Below are 19,762 nucleotides of genomic sequence, written 5' to 3'. Positions count from 1 at the left end.
ATTTAAAGTGTTACCTCCCATTGGGTTCAAGTTAGGGAATCCATATTGCTGGGATTCTGGAACAACGGAGGGACCAGTGGAAGCAATGGTCTGCATTGGAATGAAGTCCCCTTGATGGACATCTAGACTTCCTGTTTGCAAACTTTTTGGGGATCCTGGCATCTGTAAGGATCCTGGTATCTGGGATGATCCTGGAACGAAGGAGGATCCTTGAACCTGGGATGATCCTGGAACAAAGGAGGATCCTTGAACCTGGGATGATCCTGGAACAAAGGAGGATCCTTGGCCCTGGAATGATCCTGGAATAAAGTAGGATCCTGGAAACTGCTGTGTCTCCGGATAGGCTCCCGAATTCCTGAAGGATCCCATGTACTGAGGATAGGATCCTACGGGCTGAAAATGTGAGCCTGATGTCTGAGTCATTGCTGCCGAGTTGAGATGTGATCCTCTTGATTCCCCTATAATTTGCACGTCCGGGATCCCTGATGGCTGGGAAGTGATTATTGGAGTATCAAAGCTCAAAGATTTGGGCATCAGTGGAGAATGATCCTCTGCCGCTTTCTTTTGTCTTTTGAGATCTCCAATTTCCCTGAGGATCCTTTCGTTAGTTTCATCTTGCCGCTGCATACGATCCTTCATCTGCAAAATTAAAGCAAATACATCACTAGTACTGGGAATAGAAGAATTTATAGCAGAAGAAGATAGAGGTTTAGAGGAAGCGGGAGTTGATCTCTTCTCAGTATTTTTCTGAGATCCTGCCGGTGGAGGAGGCAAGGTGATCTGTGATGAAGTGACCGCAGACATCGCCGTGGACGTGTTCTTCAATGATGAAGCCATGTAACTCTCTGAAATGATTTCGAACAAAAGATTTTCTTATGAATGAAGCACCAATTGCCCCACGGTGGGCGCCAAACTGTTTTGGTCAAAAATCACACAAGGATAATGTAACCAAACTTTATGAAAACGGGGTATGATGCTTGGTTAATTATGAAAGTAAAGGATCACTTCTGTGATAAAGATACAAAGACACGATGATTTATACGAGGAAAAAGCCCTTGATCAATGAATGATCTCCGGCATAAAAAACCTCGGGTGATGGCAACTACCGATCACCAACTTCAATATAACAAAAATATGATTACAACTTTGGATGATAATGAGCTGAGTACAAGGATCACTGAGTGTCTAAGTGTTTGAGAGTTGTGTCGTATGTCGTGTGTGTTCTTCCGAATGAAGAAGAGTGGTACTTATTGTAACAACCCTCACTAAAAATTAATATTTAGTATGATAATTATGCAATAAGGAAACCCTAATTAAGTTTAGTATGATTAATTAATCAGTTAATCAATATTAATTAAGCTAACAAGATTAATTAAGCTAAGTAAGGTCTATTAAAAATAGATATATATAAGGTTGTATAAGAACGTTTAATATTAATAATAAAATATATTATTTTATTTTCCTTACTCCGTTTTTAATGAAACTTAGGTTAAAACGTAGATAAAAATATGCTCGTTCTAAAGACATATTCGTCGTTTTATAAAACGTTATATTTTAAAAGTTATACAAGAAAAACGAGTTAAGCAGCTGAAATAAAATAACTAAGCTAGCTAGCTAGCACGTCAAGCTAGCTAGCAAGCACGTCACTTAGTCCCACATCGACGTAATTATGTTGAGGTGCCTGCCTGCCTGCTTACTATAAATAGGAAGCTTAGGATTCATTTTTCTTTGCTCAATTCTCTTCTTCTCTCTATACGTTGGTGTTCTAACCAATAATCACTCGATCGCTATTACGATTAAGTTTCCAAGCGATCAATATATCCAAAGAATGTTTAAGTGCCGCCCACATTGGGTTATGCTTTATCTATCGTCGGTAATCCGATGACTGAGCCGAAGCATTGTACTTTATCGTTGTCGATAATTCGATAATGAGCCGAAGTATTATACTTTATCGTTTGTCATTATTGATAAATGAGCCGAAGTATCGCACTTAGACATTCATTAGAAATTGATCTCGGGAAATTATCGTAACTGCTGTATTGATCATTAACCCGGTTTTTATGAAATTCGTTAAGGTTCGAATCTCATGACTACCGTTAAGGTTTGATTTGGGTTTTTACACCAATACGTATTCTATTCTGTTAAACTACCAAAAATACTCCCAACTACACCCTTACAATCAAACAAACTATAAAATCATCAGAAGATCCGGAATAATAAAGTGCATGCCTAATTATCGGAAGAAGTAGAATCAGGAAGTTTGTTAATTAAATCCTGCATGTTGATTTGTGAGTTATTCCTCTTTTGTAAATTCTTTTCTCACCGTTTGTGAGTTATTCTCTTTTTATAAATTCTTTTATCACAGTTTGTGATTGTTTACAATACTCCAAATTATTTTCAGAATTATAACTTACAGTGATTAAGTTTATGTGAATCACCAAATTACAGCCGGTATGTGGGGTATTGTATACATTACTTGATAATCGTCACCATTGGGGCAGCCATTGGGTGATATGACCATAATCACAGATACCATTGGACGTATGGGCCAATGGATCGAGTGGTAAAGTACTGTGGGTAGTTGGTTGATATCAGGATACATTGTAAAAGATCTTATCACTGTGAATTATAACAAATGTGTCATTTTCAGAAATTAGAATAATTCACTCAGTATTTCCCCGCTGACAAAATCTTTTTAAAACGCGTTTCAGGTAATTACAGTAGATTGGAGTAAGGATTGGATCCGGCACTAAAAGACTTCAAGAAGTGGCTTATTTTCAAATTAAGAAATATTGTTTTTATTAAAAGCTACCTTTGTAAAACATGGAATTTATTCCATCTTTTTAAATAAAATCCGGTGTTTCTAAACTCTGATATTTTTCCTAACTCACGGTCCTGATGAAATTTCCGCTGCAATGTTTTTAAAATAATCACCGGTACCACTGGACTGCTCACGGCACCGATTCCGGCTAGATGGGGTCGGGGGTCGTGACAGAAGGTGGTATCAGAGCTAAGCCACTACTTTAAGCCTATAAGTGTTGTGATAACAATACTTAAGCTTAAATATAAGAGTTAGGAAATTGCTATTAACTTAACTGGTAGCACATCTGATAGTATTTAGACTTGAACATAAGAAAAGATGCCTTAGTATAAGCTAAGCCACTTGTTTACGCAAATAGGTGTTATAATAATACCTAAGCTTAAAACGGAAAGTTAGAAACTTAATATTATTTGATAGCACTCTGAATGATATTTAGACTCGAACTTAAGAATTTTGTCTTAATATAAGCTTCAAGATAAAATTACTTATATGAATATAAATAAGTATAATTGGTATTCAATAAGAATAACGACTAGCAGGCAATAGCATTTAATTGCTATTTATTCTTGTTTATTGGTATTACTTGGTCAAGAATAAAAATATATTATGGAAATATAAATTTCCTTGATTCTGGATTAAAGCCCTAATAAAAAGAGGCACTTTTTGAAAAAGATACTATTTATGGGAAATAGGAAATTTTCTCCGGCAAAACTGGGTATAGAGTAGCAGACTCTCCAGCTTGTCCGGATATACTGAAATTACCGCTCCGGCGCGAACCGGATAAGACGGGATAAATGGTATGTCAAACCAGTAACAAGATTTCCCTAAATAGTATCATGACCAAATATCTAACTGGTTTTTGGGAATATGAATCTATTATATATATTTAACCCTATGAAAGGTATGTATATTACAACATATGAAATATATAATATAGATATGTATATCTATAAGGAATTCCAAAAGTCAATTAAGAATAAAGCACAAGCATATGTATATAGATTTCTTTATCAGGAATCTTTCGCATATATCTTTAATTTTGATATCAAACATTCTTTCGTTTAATCATCTACCTCGTAACTCGTGCAACAAAATAATACTGGAAACCCATTAAGTTGGGACACCATCAAAAATATAAGAATTTCCAATACGTTACCATAAACTACTAACGCCAGTAAGAAGCTGGTAAAGTTAATGCACAAGAAAACACATGCAACTTAAATTATACATCCACAAATGTTGAAGTTTATCACACACGACTTCCAAAGGCAAGATCTTTGAAAAATATAAATTAGGCACGATGATACCTACACTAATTCCATCAGTAAAAGAACTCCTAAATCAAAAATCGGCACTTTGCCACATGATCTTACAAAAGATCAAAATGTCGCTGAGGTACGTTGGAACAATATTTCACAAACATCGGTGCATAGTCTAACCTGAGTCATAATTATTAGCACTACAAAAGAAGTCATATAGTTTTGCAAATTCCCTATTTCATTTCATTTCATTCGACATTCCTTGGTACTGTCACGTAACAACGGTTATCACACGAGATTTCAGATAAAGTTCTTATATTTCTTTCATTGCAATTCTAACTTCTGCCTATAATAAGTTGACTTTCGTGTTCTTTTAATGGTCATCATACCATAAAGAATTCTTTCATAATAGCAAATATTGATCCATTTCGTTTCTTGTGTAAATCCACACGATACACATGCACTATTTGTTGCGCATGTGGTTCATTTGAGTTATAAGACCCTAGGAAGGCATCCTTTCAATTTGTTGTTTTATCAAAAGTTCAAATATCGTTCCGCTATACTTGATCTTTGCATTGTAAACCGCGTTTTTACAAAGCAATGACTCTTTAATATCGAATCAATGAATTTATTGAAAAACTCGATTTTCTTTTGAAAGGGAAACATGGTTTCTTTGTGATTATGTTTGAACTTTCTTATTAAAACTCGTTTTATCCAAACCCAGTTAACTTGCTCGCAATACGTACTCAATTCAAAGTCCCATATGATGGATTGAAACCATCATATTCAAAATAATCCTAACAAGCACTTCAATTCTCTTAAACCATAATATGCTTGTTTAGTCTTCGAATTCATCAAATCATCTTTTTGATCACGATCACTTTGTGATGACATTTTCACAAAATTAAAGATTGCGCTAATCTAAGATTTAATTATTTATTTATATTGAATCCGCTTTATTGATTTATTTTATAAAAGCAATCTTAACACAACTATGTGCTAAGATAATAATGCTCCACCATTTCATAGTCCTTACAACCAATCGAGCCTTTCGTGATATTTCTTACCTTTCATTAATCGAAAAACATTGTATAAACTTAATTGATTATATATAGAAACTTACAATATAGTATTTCTGTAATTAAAAATTTTGTTAAAACCATTAAGGTAAAGAAATTATATTTTTACATATAAAATTTTGTTTAAAGTATATTCTCATTTAAGCTTATGCATTTATTATTGGTAATTAATATTAGTTTTATTATTAGTAATAATATATTAATAATAATAATGTTAGTATTATTTTCAGATACTAAAGTTATTATCAGGGGCATGTATTGAATAGCCTAGCCTTAGTTAGGCATGGACTGGCCACCTATGCTTAAACAAGGCAGCACTAACCAATATCCGCCGTGATAATGACTAGTTAATTAAGTCATCATACTTATTCAATAAATTTTAATTATATATAAAAATATTTTACTTTGTACTAAAAAGAGAAGACATATTTTTTTATCAGAATTAGAGGGACGAATAAAATTATACAAATAATTATGTATCACATATTTTGTGATAACTAGGTACTATAACACTCTAACAAGAAAACAACCATATAAGAATAATATAGTAGTCAGCGACTACATTGGGTTAAAAGAACATTGTAATACATAAAGAATAGTCATCACAACATTTGTAACTACATTTTACAACGCTATATGGTTTCAAAACAAAAATAAGTAATCACATAGAATTGACCCAGTGTTATATAAAATATTTTACAAATACTTTTACCCCTTTTATTCACAACCTTCATTTAAACGTTATAAGTAATAGTGATTCTTTTACAAAATCATAATACTAAAATATTTTGTAAATGTAATAACTTCACTATAGTGTTTTGTAATCTATATAACAAAATACTATTTAATGGTAACCCTTTTTCATATAGTAAAAATACGAAACAAGTAATATATATTACATTTGCTTTACAAATATAATATAATAGTTGGTCATGTCAAAATAACTTATTTTTATTTCCATCTCTAGGACATAGTATGAAAAATATAGTCACTAATAGTATACTATCACATTATTTCACCATTTAAAACAATTTGGAACTCTAATACACTAACTCTATTGTCCTTTGGTGTATCTTTGCAATTAACTCATCTCAACACATAGAATTTCTCATATCATAATTTACTGTTTGACAAATCATTTTTCATGCTTTTGAACCCGTCAATTCTAAGTCTTCCTTAGGTACCAATCAAGGTAAGTTTTCTTCTGACAAAAGATTTTTACTAATTCCAAAAAGTTCTTCACATTCATTTTAAGAATCTATAGATCATATATCTTTTGGCTTAAACCCAATTACCTTGAAAAAACTATACCATTTCATCTCATTCGTTTAAACATTTCATCTTTTGAAATATCTAGATTCGCTTCCTTGAAACTCACAATTTCGAAAACGGTGAATTTATTCGGTCATCATTATTGAATTCTTTCAATCACTACAACCGCTTTGTAGCATCCGAATAGAGCTGTAGCCTGTGTTAAACCCTATTCATAAGTCATTCGTTTGATTTGTCATATTCTTGGTACAATTATGTACTCAGATTACAATACACTAAATCCTGTTGTCCATTACCATTTAAGTAAACAATACTGATTTTCGGATAATCATTAACAAATTATTTTCCATACTCCCATTCACAAATAGATATTTATCGAATCGGAATCTCCCTCAATTGATTAAAGTAAGTTCATTTTGAATATTAAATCCAACTGTTTCTATAAATGTTCATACCCCTCAAAATATCTTTTGACTCCATTCCACGATACATTGCTTCTCCTAATTAAAAGAAGAAACAAAATTCCAAGAAAATGTCATCGTCCAAATCTCGAGGACGAGATTTTTATTAAGGTGGGGAGGATGTAACAACCCTCACTAAAAATTAATATTTAGTATGATAATTATGCAATAAGGAAACCCTAATTAAGTTTAGTATGATTAATTAATCAGTTAATCAATATTAATTAAGCTAACAAGATTAATTAAGCTAAGTAAGGTCTATTAAAAATAGATATATATAAGGTTGTATAAGAACGTTTAATATTAATAATAAAATATATTATTTTATTTTCCTTACTCCGTTTTTAATGAAACTTAGGTTAAAACGTAGATAAAAATATGCTCGTTCTAAAGACATATTCGTCGTTTTATAAAACGTTATATTTTAAAAGTTATACAAGAAAAACGAGTTAAGCAGCTGAAATAAAATAACTAAGCTAGCTAGCTAGCACGTCAAGCTAGCTAGCAAGCACGTCACTTAGTCCCACATCGACGAAATTATGTTGAGGTGCCTGCCTGCCTGCTTACTATAAATAGGAAGCTTAGGATTCATTTTTCTTTGCTCAATTCTCTTCTTCTCTCTATACGTTGGTGTTCTAACCAATAATCACTCGATCGCTATTACGATTAAGTTTCCAAGCGATCAATATATCCAAAGAATGTTTAAGTGCCGCCCACATTGGGTTATGCTTTATCTATCGTCGGTAATCCGATGACTGAGCCGAAGCATTGTACTTTATCGTTGTCGATAATTCGATAATGAGCCGAAGTATTATACTTTATCGTTTGTCATTATTGATAAATGAGCCGAAGTATCGCACTTAGACATTCATTAGAAATTGATCTCGGGAAATTATCGTAACTGCTGTATTGATCATTAACCCGGTTTTTATGAAATTCGTTAAGGTTCGAATCTCATGACTACCGTTAAGGTTTGATTTGGGTTTTTACACCAATACGTATTCTATTCTGTTAAACTACCAAAAATACTCCCAACTACACCCTTACAATCAAACAAACTATAAAATCATCAGAAGATCCGGAATAATAAAGTGCATGCCTAATTATCGGAAGAAGTAGAATCAGGAAGTTTGTTAATTAAATCCTGCATGTTGATTTGTGAGTTATTCCTCTTTTGTAAATTCTTTTCTCACCGTTTGTGAGTTATTCTCTTTTTATAAATTCTTTTATCACAGTTTGTGATTGTTTACAATACTCCAAATTATTTTCAGAATTATAACTTACAGTGATTAAGTTTATGTGAATCACCAAATTACAGCCGGTATGTGGGGTATTGTATACATTACTTGATAATCGTCACCATTGGGGCAGCCATTGGGTGATATGACCATAATCACAGATACCATTGGACGTATGGGCCAATGGATCGAGTGGTAAAGTACTGTGGGTAGTTGGTTGATATCAGGATACATTGTAAAAGATCTTATCACTGTGAATTATAACAAATGTGTCATTTTCAGAAATTAGAATAATTCACTCAGTATTTCCCCGCTGACAAAATCTTTTTAAAACGCGTTTCAGGTAATTACAGTAGATTGGAGTAAGGATTGGATCCGGCACTAAAAGACTTCAAGAAGTGGCTTATTTTCAAATTAAGAAATATTGTTTTTATTAAAAGCTACCTTTGTAAAACATGGAATTTATTCCATCTTTTTAAATAAAATCCGGTGTTTCTAAACTCTGATATTTTTCCTAACTCACGGTCCTGATGAAATTTCCGCTGCAATGTTTTTAAAATAATCACCGGTACCACTGGACTGCTCACGGCACCGATTCCGGCTAGATGGGGTCGGGGGTCGTGACACTTATACATGTGTGGGTGACCTATTTTAGGTAAAATGACTAAATATCAGCTCATTACCCCTTTAGAAATATAGATAATCTAGCCTAAATTGCTGCCCATAGATCAAGCCATGTTTCCATATCTTGTACAACGTCTATCTCTGATTTAGCTCTTTCCATATTTGTGAAGACGCGTCCCTGGATCATGGTCTTTAGAGCATATCCTGCTAGATGTTCCTGCAAAACAATATTGTAGTAAGCGAAGGTGACCGTTAGTATAAGGATCACCATAACGTCCCATGATCCTAATCTTGAAGTCCGGCTGAGGATCACTGCCTGCCATAGAAACAAGGATCACTGGTTAGGATCACGTTTAAGGATCACTTATAGTAAAAATCCAGCCCTAACAGGCATGTCCCCAGTTACTAATTTATCTTTTACATTGGCTTAGTCCCAAGTTATATCTCACTTTTCAGGTTTTGGAAGTCTAAACACATAAGGGTCCTTAATCCTATTTAACTATCAAAGTCTTATCTACGATTGTCTCGATTGAAGGTTAGGATCCTGACTTGGATCCTCAGGTATGATCCTTGACTATTTTGATTATATTCATTATCCTAACCGACCCTTATACTTTGACAACCAAACCTATGATCCTTGAACTAAAATGCTTTGAATATTTTCGATATCAGGATATTTGATCCAGGATCATATCCTAAATTTATTAAAACATATTTTCAACTCTTGATAAATATACTACAAAGACAATTGAGAAAAAAGAGGATAATTAAAGGATAACGACACGAGATAAGCCAGAAAAGTTAAGTTATATTATTAAATAAAAGGATCATTAACCCTTTCAAAAGATTGTCAAAATTGCCAACCCACATTTCTACCAGCAAAACGTGGCCCGTCCACATGGGTTGGCAAAGGGTGTCCATTGTCTATGCGGTCTTAGTATTGTGCAGGAAAACTAAAGCGGCAGGATCACAAAGGCTTCATCCCCCAAACAGAGGATCCCTCCACCTTTTGCAATCCTACCTATTGTTCTAAGGATCCAGGATCCTTAACCCTAAAGACTATTGTTCGAAGATTACAAACCATAATTGTCTCAAACCATCAACAACCACAAAAAACCACTACCAAACCTAAAAAATTGGGCTCCGGCCTAGTCAACAATATCCATCATCGCCCAATCATGCAGCCTACACCTTCGCTGCTTCATCACCACCAGCATCTCCACCTTGATCCTTCTCAGCATCACCACCTTCCAGCATGGGGATCTCCTCAGCCTCATCCTCGTCCTCCAGGTCTGCCAGCCTTGCCTTCCAACCTTCAACATCCCACGAGCTTTTGTCAAAGGTAGGATCCTGAGCCTCCTCAGCCATCTGAAGTTGTATCTTGTACATAGCAATTGCCGCGGAGACCTTTGCATCTTGGGTGATCTCCTGCTTCTCGTTATCCATATCAATCAACCTCTGAGCAGCCTCAGCCTTCATGACCTGGAGTTCCTTCTCAAGATCTCCTATCTTGAGATCCTTTAACACACCCATTTGCTGGAGATCCGCAATTTGGCTCTCCTGGTCCTCAACATGGCCAAGATAGGTCTCAATCTCGGCAAGTTTCTGCAACAGGAGAAAAAAGATAAGCTTAGGATCAGATGATCCTCAAGAAAGGCAGGATATGCGAGACGGATAACCAACAGGGGCAGTGATCCTTACCTCATTCACGTAGTCAAGGAATTGCTGACGGAGGAGGGGAAATCCTTGGAGATCTTCAGAGGTTTTCCTCTTTTTTCCCTTGCCCCGGATAGACGCTTTGGGAGCAGATGCTGAAGGACTGGCAGCAGGAGCCTTCTTCTTTGAAGACGTAACATTGGCAAGATCACTTAACCCAAATTTAGAGGCAGATTTGACAGACCTGGCAGACTTTCCGGCACCTACACAATCAAAAAAACAAGATAAGTTGCTTTACTAATCAAACAATCCTACATATAATTTATTTTCTGTAAGGATACTTACTTGACATTGTGGCAGATGCAGAGGATATCTCTTGAGAATCTTGGACAGTGATTTGGAAGCTTCTAACTTCAGGATCAAGCTTTTTAAAAGCTAACACTCTCTCTTTTGCAGCAGGGGTTAATTTCAGACGAGCAATGGAAATAGCTGCATAAAAGACAAAGGAAAAAAGACATCAGTGATCCTCATCATATGAGACAGAACTGATAGTGATCCTTCGAGGATCCTCTACCCTACCATGAGTGGCCCATTCCTTGGGCAGATCCTTCCCATCCGGGATGGAATCCCTCTTAACAAAGAAAAACCGACGTTTCCAGTTTGTATCATTCTTGGTAACTTTGAAGATTGGGTGATCCTCCCCAGCTTTCCGTTTCAACAAATACCGGTAAGAACCGAAGGTGGTGAGATCGTAAAACTCAGCTAACTCCGCCATCCCCAGATCAATCCCTTCCTGCTCGATGATCCTCTCGAAGGTATAAAGAACCCTCCAGATCATCGGCATAGCTTGGATGTAAGAGATGCCGGTTAAGGAAAAGAAAGACTGGGAAAAGTCTGGAAAAGGATACGAGTACCCTATAGCAAACGGGGTAGCAGGAAAAGCCACCCAGACATCCGAGACAAAGTCGCTCAAAGCAGTAGGATCAAAGGATTTAAAAACGGCATTCGCCGGAAAGCAATGACGAATTTTGTCTACGTGAGCATCACTAAAACAACACCTCTCCATAGGAGAATCCTTGATAATCCCCTGGCTTTTTAAGGGACTATCCTTCTTGGGATCCTTGTGTGGAGAATTCCGGAGCAACATGTTTATGACGGAAACAGAGTAGAAGCAAAAAACAGAGCAAAGGGAAGGAAGAAGGGAAAAAGAGAAGAGGAGAGTACCTGATCGATCTTCGGTGTAGAATATAAAGGGAGTGTATCTCAAATTTAAATACAAACTGATCCTCACCCTATCTCCTATTTATAATCATGATCTCTAGGATTGTCACATCTCTGACGTAATGATCACAACGGCTAGTCCGAGCATAACGGCTAGTTTCTTGGAGTCGCCCGTTAGAGATAAGATCGAAACAAAATATAACTCGTCTATTTACAATTAACTCCTTATATTTTGGGGGCAATTGTTAGGGCTGGATTTTTATCATATGTGATCCTTACACGTGATCCTAACTAGTGATCCTTGTTTCTTTGGCAGACAGTGATCCTCAGCAGGACTTCAGGATCAGGATCATAGACCATTGGAAGGATCCTCATGCTAATAGTTACCTTCGTGTAATACAACATTATTTTGCAGGAACATCTAGCAGGATATGCTCTTAACATCATGATCCAGGGACGCGTCTTCATAATTATGGCAAGAGCTTAATTGAAGAAAGACGTTGCACAGGATATGGAAACATGGCTTGATTTATGGGCAGCAATTTAGGCTAGATTGTCTTTATTTCTAAAGGGGTAATGAGCTGATAATTAGTCCTTTTACCAAAAATAAGTCACCTACACATGTATAAATACCACTCTTCTTCATTCGGAAGAACACACACGACAGACGACACAACTCTCAAACACTTAGACACTCAGTGATCCTTGTACTCAGCTCATTACTATCCAAAGTTGTAACTACATTTTTATTATATTGAAGTTGGTGATCGGTAGTTGCCATCACCCGAGGTTTTTTATGCCGGAGATCATACATTGATCAAGGGCTTTTTCCTCGTATAAATCATTGTGTCTTTGCATCTTTTATCACAGAAGTGATCCTTTACTTTCATAATTAACCAAGCATCATACCCCGTTTACATAAAGTTTGGTTACATTATCTTTGTGTGATTTTTGACCAAAACAACTATCATGATGAGGATCCTGGATGTCTACGCGATCATCCTCATCAAAGGTTATCACTTTTCCTTCCGAGACACTTGATGTTCGAATAGGTCTTTCTCCATTATCCATTTTGGCTTCCTTTGCATGCCTTTTAGCTGCTGAAAAGGATGTACCACAGATGTCTGATCCTCCGGAAATAAAGTTTATCACTTGTGCATCTGCCGGAGGGGCGCTTTTTCAGGGATCCTTTCAGGATCCTGAGTCCTTTGCTTTTTTCTTCCCAATAACTCTTTTAAATGCCCCTTGCTCAGCAGATATCCAATTTCCTTTCTTAATGCGATGCATTCTTCTGTTAAATGCCCAAAATCCCCGTGGTATGCACACCATTTTGATTTGTCTTTAGCTGCGGCTGGTTTGTCATTTTTTCTGGGCCATCTGGCTTTTTCTCCTAGATTCTGCATTGCAAGGATTAGTTCATGGTTATCAACGGAAAAACAGTATTCAGAAATCGGAGGATAATCCTCATCATCCTCTTCTTGGTCAACAGCATGCACGTTGTGGTTGTCAGTTCTATTGTAGGATTTGAATTTGTTGCTTTTGAAAGAGGATCCTTGCTTTTCTTGTTTTGAGGATCCTACTTGTCTCTCCTGGATCCTCTTGTCATCCTCTAGCCGGATGAATCTGAGTGCCCGAGTCCTTACTTCGTCTAGGTTCCTGCATGGTGTCATAACAAGATCATCATAGAACAATGAATCCCTAAGCAACCCCATTTTGAAGGCCTCGACAGCTGTGGCTACATCCAAGTTGGGAATGTCCAAGGATTCTTTACTAAATTTGGTTATATAATCCCTTAATGATTCATTATGACCCTGAGTTATCCTATATAAATCACTAGTCAATCGCTCAAATTTTCTGCTACAAGAAAATTGATTATTGAATAAGTTAACTAAATTAGCAAACGAAGTACTAGAGTTAGGGGGAAGACTTAGCAGCCATTTAAGAGCTGATCCAGTAAGAGTGGATCCAAATCCCTTGCATTGGCATGCTTCCTTTAACCTTTCTGGAATCGGATTGATCTCCATCCTCTCCCTGTATTGTGCTATGTGTTCCTCAGGATCCGTTGTACCATCATATAGCTTCATAGTTGGAATATGGAATCTTTTGGGTATCTCAGCATCACAAATTGGTGGTGCAAAACGAGATACCTTATGGCTTCCATCTGCAATCTCCGGGATAGGTTTGACTACCCCTGGAACACTTGATATCATATCCTTTAGTTTCTGCAGTTCTCTGGCCATAGCATGGTTGATACTTGTATCCTGCATGAATCCATGGTTAGTGGTAAGAGAATTATTAAAAGTGTTACCTCCCATCAGGTTCAAGTTAGGAACATTGGATGTGAATCCATATTGCTGGGATTCTGGGATGATGGAGGGACCAGTGGAAGCAATGGTCTGCATTGGAATAAAATCTCCTTGATGGATATCTGAACTTCCTGTTTGCAAGCTCTTCAAGGATCCTGGCATCTGGAGGGATCCCTGAACTTGGGGTGATCCTGGAACGAAGGAGGATCCTTGAACCTGGGATGATCCTGGAACAAAGGAGGATCCTTGAACCTGGGATGATCCTGGAACAAAGGAGGATCCTAGAACCTGCTATGCTCCTGAGTAGGCTCCTAAATTCATGAAGGATCCCATATGCTGAGTACAGGATCCTGCCGGCTGGAAATATGATCCTGATGCCTGAGTCACTGTTGCTGAGCCAAAGTGTACTCCTCTTGATCCACCCACATGTTGAATGTCTGGGACCTCTGATGGCTGAGAAGTAATCATCGGAGTATCAAAATTCAAAGATTTGGGCATCAGTGGAGAATGATCCTCTGCCGTTTTCTTTTGCCTTTTGAGATCTCCGATTTCCTTGAGGATCCTGTCATTAGTTTCATCCTGCTGCTGCATACGATCCCTCATCTGCAAAATCAAAGTAAATATATCACTAGTACTGGGAGCAGAAGAAGTTAGAGCAGAAGAAGATGAAGGTTTAGAGAAAATAGGAGTTGGTCTTTTCTCAGCATTTTTCTGAGATCCAGCTGGTGGTGGAGGCAAAGGCGGAACGCCCTTAGATGAATTGACTGCAGACATCGCCGTGGAGGTATTCTTCAACGATGAAGCCATGCAATACTCCGGAATGATTACCAACAGAAAAACTTTCTTATGAATGAAGCACCAATTGCCCCACGGTGGGCGCCAAGCTGTTTTGGTCAAAAATCACACAAGGATAATGCAACCAAACTCTTTGTAAACGGGGAATGATGCTTGGTATGATGAACAAAGATAAGGATCACTTAAATGAAAATTGCACAAGTGACACAAGGATTTATACGAGGAAAAAGCCCTTGATCAATGAATGATCTCCGGCATAAAAAACCTCGGGTGATGGAAACTACCGATCACCAAACTTCAATATAATAAACAATGTTTACAACTTTGGATGGTAACGAGCTAGGTACAAGGATCACTATGGTGTAGTATGCTAGAGTGTGTAAGAAGTGTGTTGTGTCTTCCGAATGCTCAAGCGTGCAATTTATATAAGCGTGTGTGGTCGAATTTTAGGCAAGTCACCTAACTACTAGCTCGTTACCCCTTTAGAAATAGAAGTAAATTTAGCCTAACTAATTGCCCGTAAATTGTGCTGAGTTTTCTTATTCTCCACAACGTCTATTTCCGGCGGTGTATGTGCGAGATTTACGTGAAAGATTCCTTAATAACGTTGCCAAAACCAGGTCCAACTCGTAATTCCTGCAAAACAACATTAAATTCAAAGAGAACAATCGTTAGTATGAGGATCCTTAGGATGATCCATGATCCTGATCCTGAAGCTCTTCTGAGGATCACTATCTGCCAAAGAAACAAGGATCACTCGTTAGGATATCATGTAAGGATCACAGGTTATTAAAATCCTGCCCTAACACCTTGACTTTGAAAACTCTGGGGTTTTCTCCTGTAGGAATCTCTCCATGTTGTATATATCTCATGATTGGGAGGATCCAGGATCCTGAATGTGATTGTGCATCATCACTAGGCATGATTGCAGAATCCTCTACTATTTCCATAGCTGTATGATCCTCAATAGAAGGAGCCAAAATGTGGATGATGGGAATTCTAATATTCTCTGGAATCTTCAATGATGATCCAAGATTGGCCAATGCATCAGCTTCTGCATTTTCTTCCCTGGGTACCTGTGTCAAACTAAAAGAAGCAAAAGAGTCTGCCAATTTCTTGACTATCTCTAAATATTTGATTTGTCGTTCACCTTTAACAGCATAAGATCCATTAAAGTGATTAGTAATTAACAATGAATCTACATGTACCACAAGATACCTGATCCTCATATGCTTGGCAATTTGCAAACCAGCTATCAAGGCTTCATATTCAGCTTCATTATTAGTAGTTTGAAACTCACAAGCTATTGAGTGGGGAATTATGTCCCCCTGTGGCGATTTTAGTAATATTCCTAGCCCAGTTCCCTTGACATTAGAGGCTCCATCAGTGAAGAGTATCCAAGGATCCTTAGTCTCTTCAAGCTGCTGAACTTCTAACTCAGCTTCCCTTTGTAGATCACTACTAAAATTTGCCACAAAGTCAGCCAAGGCTTGGGATTTAATGGCAGTTCTTGGTTCATATCTTATATCATAAGCACTAAGCTTCACTACCCGCTTGGCCATCCTTCCTGACATTTCAGCCTGAGAACATTCTTAATTAGAAAGTTAGTCTTAACAATGATAGCATGAGTTTCAAAATAATGACGTAATTTAGTAGATGCCATAATCAAAGCAAAAATACCTGGATTCAGCATCAAGCAAACTTTTACTTACATAATATACAGGATGTTGTGTACCTTCGTGATCCTTAACAAGGACTGCACTTACTGCTTTGGAAGAGACTGCCAAATATAAGGATAATATATCCCCTTTTCTCTGGTTTCATCAAGACAGGAGCTGAGGATAGGTAATCCTTAAGGGCTTTGAGAGCATTCTCATGCTTTTCAGTCCACTCAAATTTCTTGTTCTTTCTCAGAATGTCATAGAATTCCTTGCACTTCTCTGATGACTTTGAGATGAACCTATTCAAGGCTGCGATCCTCCTTGTCAATCTTTGCACATCCTTGGCATTGGCAGGATATTTAATATTCACAATCGCCTTAATTTGCTCTGGACTTGCCTCTATGCCTCTTTTTGTCACCATGTAGCCTAGGAACTTGCCTGCTTTAACACCAAAGTGACACTTTGAAGGATTCAATTTCATATTCAATTTATCAAGGATATCAAATGCTTCCTCCAAGTCTCTAAGGTGATCCTCAGCTCTCTTGGACTTAACCATCATGTAATCTATATAGACTTCCATAGTGTGTCCAATTTGTTCCTTAAACATCATATTGACTAGCCTTTGATAAGTAGCACCTACATTTATTAATCCGAATGGCATAGCAATATAACAATATATACCAGTTGGGGTCATAAAGGTTGTATCCTCTTGATCAGATGGTTCCATCTGAATTTGTTGAAATCCAGATGAAGCATCCATAAAAGTCAACAACTCATGACCCGCAGTAGCACCCACCATGGAGTCAATGTGGGGTAATGGGAAAGGATCCTTGGAACATGCCTTGTTTAAGTCAGTAAAATCGACAGATACCCTCCACTTTCCGTTTTTCTTTTGAACAACAACCACATTGGCTAGCCATCTTGGATACTTAACCTCTCTAATCATACCTGCTCTAAGCAGCTTGTCTACCTCCTCCTGGATAATGGCATTCCTCTCAAGTGCAAACTTTCTCCTCTTTTGATGTATGGGTTTGAATGACCTGTCAATGCCAAGCTTGTGAGTAATAATATCTTTAGAGATACCTGTCATGTCTTCATGCTTCCAGGCAAAGGTAGTTTTTATTTTATTGAGGAAGGATACTAAATCCTGTTCGATGTTGCTGAGGATCTCGGATCCTATAAAGACCTTGGATTCAGGATCCTGAGGATCCATGAGGGTATCTTTCACATTTTGTTCTCTTGCCTCCAGGACATCTCTTGGAGGATGCTTTAATTGCTATTGCTCCCTGGGTCTTGAGGCTGGTTTCATCGATGAAGTGTAGCAATTCTTGGCTTCATGTTGGTCACTCTCAATCTTCACCACACCCCACGGACTGGGAAGCTTTACACATTGATGATATGTAGATGGAACTGCTTTCATGTCATGTATCCATGGCCTGCTAAGGATAACATTGCAATAGGATAATCAATCTATAACACAAAATTTCTGAAAAGAATTAAGTCCCTCTATGCAAATGGGAAGCTTAATGTCCCATAATGTGTTCTTGGTTTCTCCACTGAATCCCACAAGAACTGATGATCTTGTAATGATATTTGATTCAGGGATGTTCTTCTTCTTGAGGACATCAAGTTGAATGAGGTTTACTGAGCTTCCTCCATCTATCAAGATCTTGCAAACAAAATGATTAGATATAAACAAAGTAATAACAAGACCATCATAATGAGGATCCTGAACATCCACACGATCATCGTCATCAAAAGTTATAACTTTCTCCTGTGTAACAGTAGAGGTTCGGATGGGTCTATCCCCATTATCCATCTTGGTCTCTTTGGCATGCCTCTTGGCTGCTGAAAAGGAAGTGCCAGATATGTCTGATCCACCGGATATGAAATTGATAATTTGTGCATCAGCAAGAGGAGCAGGAGCTCTTTCTGGAACTTTTTCAGGATCCTGGATCCTTGACTTTTTTCTTCCCAACAGCTCCTTCAAATGCCCTTTGCTTAATAAGTAACCAATCTCTTTTCTGAGTGCAATACATTCCTCAGTGAGATGTTCGAAATCTTCATGATATGCACACCACTTGGATTTGTCTTTTGTTGCAGCTGGCTTTTCACTTTTTCTGGCCATCTTGCTTTTTCACCTAGGTTCTGCATTGCAAGGATTAGTTCATTGTTATCAATAGAAAAACAATATTCAGAAATGGGAGGATAATCCTCATCATCCTCTTCTTGCTCCACTGCATGCACGTTTTGGTTATCAGACTTGTTGTATGATTTAGACTTGTTGTTCCTGAAGTAGGATCCTTGCTTTTCCTGCTTCGAGGATCCTGCCAGTCTTTCTTGGATCATTTTATCATCCTCTAGTCGGATGAATCTAAGGGCCCTGGTTCTTACTTCATCAAGATTCCTGCAAGGAGTCATTACAAGATCATCATAGAACAATGAATCCCTAAGTAAACCCATTTTGAAGGCTTCTACAGCCGTAGCAATATCCAAATTAGGAATATCTAAGGATTCTTTACTGAATTTAGTGATATAATCTATAAGTGATTCATTTTGACCTTGTGTTACCCTATATAGATCACTAGTTAAACGTTCAAATTTTCTACTGCTTGAGAATTGGCTATTAAACAGATTAACTAGATTAGCAAATGAAGTAATAGAGTAAGGGGGAAGACTTAGCAGCCATTTAAGAGCTGATCCTGTCAGTGTGGATCCGAAACCCTTGCATAGACATGCTTCTTTTAACCTCTCCGGGATGGGATTGATCTCCATCCTTTCTCTGTATTGAGCTACATGCTCTTCTGGATCCGTTGAGCCATCATATAGCTTCATGGTTGGTATTTGGAATCTCTTTGGTATCTCTGCATCACAAATAAGTGGTGCAAAACGAGATATCTTGTGACTCCCATCTGGAATTTCAGGAATGGGCTTAACCACTCCTGGAACGTTGGATATCATATCCTTGAGCTTTTGTAATTCCCTGGCCATAGCTTGGTTGATACCTGTATCCTGCACAAAGCCATGGTTAGCATTATAAGAATTATTCAAAGTGTTACCTCCTGAAGGATTCAGGTTTGGGATTCCAGATGTGAATCCATATTGACGAGATTCTGGTATGATCGAGGGACCAGATGAACAATAGTTTGGATAGGTATGAAGTCTCCCAAATGAATCTCTGAACTTCTGGGTTCTACACTTCTTAAGGATCCCTGATCCTGAAAGATGTTGGATCCTTGAGGCATCGAAGTTGGGGGTCTTGGAGGATAATCCATGGATCCATGAGCCTGAGATGAGGATCCTTGACCCTGAGATGAGGATCCCTGAACCTGAAACGAGGATCCTGGATGGTGAGAGTAGGATCCTTGA

General features: G+C 37.5%; 1 protein-coding gene across 1 annotated transcript; it reads right to left on the bottom strand.

Annotated features, from left to right (window-relative positions):
* Positions 1–17,858: 17,858 nt before the first annotated feature.
* Positions 17,859–18,521, bottom strand: LOC110923848. The gene has a single exon (XM_022167905.1). It carries the CDS (start codon positions 18,519–18,521, stop codon positions 17,859–17,861), a length of 663 nt encoding a protein of 220 aa, XP_022023597.1.
* Between the last annotated feature and the right edge of the window lie 1,241 nt (positions 18,522–19,762).

The sequence above is a fragment of the Helianthus annuus genome, chromosome 17 (genome assembly GCF_002127325.2).
Source record: "Helianthus annuus cultivar XRQ/B chromosome 17, HanXRQr2.0-SUNRISE, whole genome shotgun sequence".
Classification (NCBI taxonomy): Eukaryota; Viridiplantae; Streptophyta; class Magnoliopsida; order Asterales; family Asteraceae; genus Helianthus; species Helianthus annuus.
Note: the sequence above shows the minus strand (reverse complement) of the source record. Positions and strands in the feature narration are given on the sequence as shown.

Excerpts from the sequence above, each read along its gene's own strand:
- LOC110923848 (XM_022167905.1), bottom strand. The coding sequence starts at position 18,521 with ATGGCCAGAAAAAGTGAAAAGCCAGCTGCAACAAAAGACAAATCCAAG.